At 34.1% G+C, this 5,011-nt stretch overlaps 1 protein-coding gene across 1 annotated transcript; it reads left to right on the forward strand.

The window, feature by feature from the left end:
• The first annotated feature begins 306 nt into the window (after window positions 1-306).
• LOC108576623 (threonylcarbamoyladenosine tRNA methylthiotransferase) lies at window positions 307-2,232 on the forward strand. The gene is made up of 2 exons (XM_017939646.1): window positions 307-704; window positions 1,008-2,232. Exons 1-2 carry the CDS (start codon window positions 307-309, stop codon window positions 2,230-2,232), a joined length of 1,623 nt encoding a protein of 540 aa, XP_017795135.1.
• The last annotated feature ends 2,779 nt before the right edge of the window (window positions 2,233-5,011 follow it).

Raw genomic sequence — 5,011 nt, forward strand, 5'->3', positions numbered from 1 at the left:
TGTGTTATAATCGCGCAACATAAAAATGAATTAGGTGTTAGGATAGGTGTACTCTATACCCCGTCAAGTAAAAAAAATTAATTACCATATACATTTTATTTGCAGTAGGCTAGATGTCGCTGTAAAAATCCTAGGACTCTCACATGTTGACATGGGATTATAAAACATAACCTACAAAATACTTTGTAGACTTATTTTATTTTAATACTAAACCGTGAGACAAAATTTAAACGAACTAGTTTAAAAATTTTGATACTTATGAATATAGCTTAGAAGCACTTTAAGTGACTTAACTTTTGTAAAAAGATGTCAGCTCCGTGTCAAGATATCATTGAAGATATAGAAGATTTAATATCTTCACAAGATATTACACCCAAAGAGCGCTATAGTACAAGGAAAAATATTACTGTTCGTTCTAAAAGTAAACAAGTAACAGAAACAGTACCACAAATTCCAATTCTTAGTAGTATTGTGCCTGGAACGCAAACCATTTATGTAAAAACTTGGGGATGCACTCACAATAACTCTGACAGTGAATATATGGCAGGTCAACTTAGTAGTTACGGTTACAGATTAACAGAAAATAAACATGAAGCAGATTTATGGCTTCTAAACTCTTGTACAGTAAAAAACCCTGCAGAAGACCATTTCCGAAATGAAATTGAAACTGGAAGGAAATTGGGAAAACACGTAGTAGTTGCTGGGTACGAAAACTTCTTTGTACTTTATAATTACCACTTGTTTAGCCATGATGTGCAAGATATTATTTCTGTACATATCTATTTATAGTAATGTTAACGAGTTGACTGTTTTTTAATGTATTAAAGTGAACATTGTAATTGGTAAAAACATATTTTATTTGAAAAATAAAGTAAAACAAATTGACAATCTGATAAAATCTTAAAATTTAAGAGTTACTTTTAGTAAAATTTGGTACAATATCTTCTTTCAATCTGTTTACAAATAAAATGCGAATCACGTAATGACGAAATATACTTTTTTTTCAGGTGCGTACCACAAGGCGCTCCGAAGTCATCTTTCTTGCAAGGTTTGAGCATGATCGGCGTGCAGCAGATTGATCGTGTTGTAGAAGTAGTTGAGGAAACTCTAAAGGGGAATACGGTTCGATTTCTACAGCAGAAAAAGCAAGCTGGGAAAAAGATCGGTGGCGCCTCATTGAGTTTGCCCAAAGTTCGAAGGAATCCGCTAATCGAAATTATCGCTATAAACACAGGCTGTTTGAATCAATGCACGTATTGTAAAACGAAGCATGCAAGAGGTGAATTAGGAAGTTACCCACCTGAGGAAATTATTGAACGCGCAAAACAGGCGTTTGATGAAGGAGTCTGCGAATTATGGCTGACATCTGAGGATACAGGTACCTATGGCCGAGATATTGGCACAAGTTTGCCCGAATTGCTGTGGAAACTTGTCGAAGTGGTGCCTGATGGTTGCATGATCCGCGTAGGAATGACTAATCCACCGTATATTCTCGAGCACCTGCAGGAAATGAGTGCAATTTTGAGGCATCCGAAAGTCTACAGCTTCCTCCACGTTCCAGTGCAATCTGGAAGCGACCAGGTGTTGGCAGACATGAAACGAGAATACACTTGTGCTGATTTCGAGCAAGTAGTAAACTTCTTACAAGAACGTGTTCCTGGATTAACCATAGCAACTGATATCATTTGTGGTTTTCCAACGGAGACAGAAGATTATTTCGAGGAGACAATGGAACTTTGCAAAAAGTACAAATTCCCAAGTTTGTTTATCAACCAGTTTTTTGCTAGACCAGGCACGCCAGCTGCTCGAATGTCCAAAGTACCCACGCAAGAGGTGAAGAAGAGAACAAAAAGGTTGTCAGAATTCTTTCAATCTTATTCTCCATACAATAACAGAATAGGACTTGTCCAAGATGTGTTAGTCACCGAACTATCGCACGACAAAAAGCACTATGTTGGGCATAATAAATCGTACGAGCAGGTTTTGATACCCTTAAAAGAGGAATATTTAGGGAAAATGGTCAAGGTGAAGATCATAGAAACGACAAAGTATTCTATGAAAGGAGAACCAATAATCACAGGCACGTCTCCGGCATTGAAACCGTATTTACCAAAGGGAATTGTGTCTGGGATTCCAGTGGAAATGAAACCATCAAAATACAGGATAGCAGCGATTTTAGCAATCTTCCTCGCAGTCGTACTTAGGCTATTATGGAAGTTTTTAATGATTTAAAACGCAATTCTATTGTTACTTATATTGTAAATAAACGAAACGTTTTCATATTTAAAGCAAGGCTTGTTTTAAACTACTTCTATTCTTAACTTTTGGGCGCTGAAGAATTAAATGAGTCAAGAAACATATATGTAAATAACTTCTTTTTTATAATTTTTTAGACTTTTTATGTTTTACTGGATACATGTAAGTAAAATAATTGGAGAAGGAACAAAAAAACACCAACTTACTTTTTATTTCATTCTATATAGAACAGCTTCTTTTTCAGAATTTTCTTCAATTTGAATCAACTTCTTTTTAATATATTAAAAATTAATTTTCTAGGTGTTTCAATAAGCGTTTAAAACGTTCAAATCCATTTTAAGCAAAGTACTCTGAAAAATATTAGCAAAAAAGGCTACAACAGGTTACATCTGAAACGAAACACTTTGAGGCGAGAAAGATGGAAACGCAGATAAATAATCAATTAACTATATTTCAATTGACAAAATACAGGAACCTGCCCTGAATGGGCTTACAAAATTTTATCAGAACAACCCGAGTTACGCTAATAATCATCTATTTAAACAATAATGCCGAACATAATTTAACTTATTTCCAACGCTATGATTTAAATACGCTCATTGACACAAACCAATCTTAATAGAAAACTAATAGTACAAAAAGGAGCAAAAGAGTATTGAGCATTCTCGAATTAACCTACAATCGAAAAATAATAATCCTATGAAAAAAAAAAAAGGAGAAGAGAGTATACACTACTTGCTAAGACAATATATTTACTAGAAAAATACAAACCTCTTTACTTATTGCATTAACGATGCTCTTTTATTTGGTACCATCTCTTTCGATGCTAAGGTTTTGTTTTTCATTAAAATGTAGCTTATTCTCTAAAATTCTACGCAGCCATTGTAATTTCGTAAGTAATTAAAATTTAACGGTGAAGATATTGTATAACTCGCTAGAAATAATAAAAGAATTGTTTGAGCATGCTTGTCGTTAAACACGAAAGCGGAAAGCTGCGATTATCAAATTTTATTTCTCGCTTGTAACAAATTTTCTTTGAAATTCTTTTCCGATTCGTTCTGAACATCACGATATTCCGGCAGATTTCCTGATTAAACGTTCTTTAATTATATAATACAAAGGGAAATACAATTAGCATTTAGTTTATTTCTACCATTCTTTTTATTTAGCGTTGCCGTAACATTTTCATTTATCGTTATCGAAATACGGTGAAAACACGTATTAGTTTCTTCTTAACGAATGTAATTTAATACTTTCTCATCTTGCTATATTTCTTTACGCCATTCAATTCGAATTGGCGTGTACTAAAAGAATTACAAACAAAAAAATAATCTCTTGTGTTCTTCGCCTCGGCGATAACGAACGAACATAATATTACACGTTGGCGATTTATGATATTTAAGATGATCTAAAGGTACACCCGTTTACGAATAAAATACTTCATACGTCTTTTTTGCACGCGCGCATAATCACGCAAATTGGTAAATAAGAGAGCAAATGTTCAACTTATTGAAGGACGATCCACCAATGTTTTTCCAAGAATTGTTTGTGACAATTTCGCTTTAAATATTTCTCAGAATTTCAAATTTTCAATTTTGCAACTTCTGAACGCAGAGATTTTCAAAAATTTCCGATTTTCTTCTTTCTCTCTTTTTATTTAACAAAAACCTTCGTTTGGCTCTTTCTTCGTATCAATCCTCCAAAAAGTAATATCTATATACTATTTTAAAATATAAGGCACATTATTCTTTTCGTATTAACGATAAATCACTTAAAACGCTAATCTTAATTTAATTATATACCTTACGCACTATTTACACGATACTAAGTAGAAAAATATTTAGGAGGCCACAATTTACAAGTAAAAACGATTGCTTTCTTTTTTCTTCTTCTCGAGGATCTTGCCAAGTGTGTTATATATATATCGAATTTACACGTATGTTACAAATCTTTTTGCTATTTTTCTGAAGTAAGAAGAAAATTAGACCTGCAGCCTCGTTCACGAAAATTTTGGCATCCTTCTAGCTCGCTTTCGAAGGCAGTGTACTCCTCATACTTTCTCAACTGTTTTCGAGGCGACGGTATAATTAGCATAATACTATGTAATTAATAATAAAAATTGAATTTCATCGTTCGACCTAGATAGAACCTAACAATATGTACAACGCACTTAACCTTTTGATTATGTCTTTGAGCGTATTAATGATCATTTAAACATTATTTTAAACACTACGTACACTGGAATGATATTGTCCCATATCACAGAAATGTCGCGCGGGCTCGTTGCACCAACGTTATTCTGAAATCATATTTTTTGTTTTTCCTTCGTTTACTTTAATTAACTCTGTGTCACGGAAATTGCGATTAAGTTAGGAGAGAGAATTCTTCGTACTAAACTATGCCAGTGAGTTACGAGAAGACGAAGAGGAAGTATTGTGCGGCGCTCAGGAGTTTGCCCCCGGGGCGGCGCACGGGCAACAAAAGGGCACTTTGCCCGCGCCGCTTTTAAATTTGAACCCTTTGCGGTCCGGTGTCGAGTCACAGAAATTTTTGCCTTCAGATATCATACAACGATAAATTACTAATTATAAACGATAGTGAACCATTTTTTTATGCATTAACCCTTTGCGGACGGAGGACCATGTTCTTTTCAGTTCTTTTTTCTTCTTTTTTTTTTCAATCTAAATTTTTTGAATTCATGATCACTCCAACTATTTTTGTCGCTTAGTTTTGTGAACGCATATACTAGTCTGTC

This window comes from Habropoda laboriosa, unplaced genomic scaffold (assembly GCF_001263275.1).
Source record: "Habropoda laboriosa isolate 0110345459 unplaced genomic scaffold, ASM126327v1 scaffold430, whole genome shotgun sequence".
Classification (NCBI taxonomy): Eukaryota; Metazoa; Arthropoda; class Insecta; order Hymenoptera; family Apidae; genus Habropoda; species Habropoda laboriosa.

Excerpts from the sequence above, each read along its gene's own strand:
- LOC108576623 (XM_017939646.1), top strand. The coding sequence starts at position 307 with ATGTCAGCTCCGTGTCAAGATATCATTGAAGATATAGAAGATTTAATA. Across the intron at positions 705-1,007 it reads AAACACGTAGTAGTTGCTGG|GTGCGTACCACAAGGCGCTC; the intron begins GTACGAAAACTT and ends CTTTTTTTTCAG.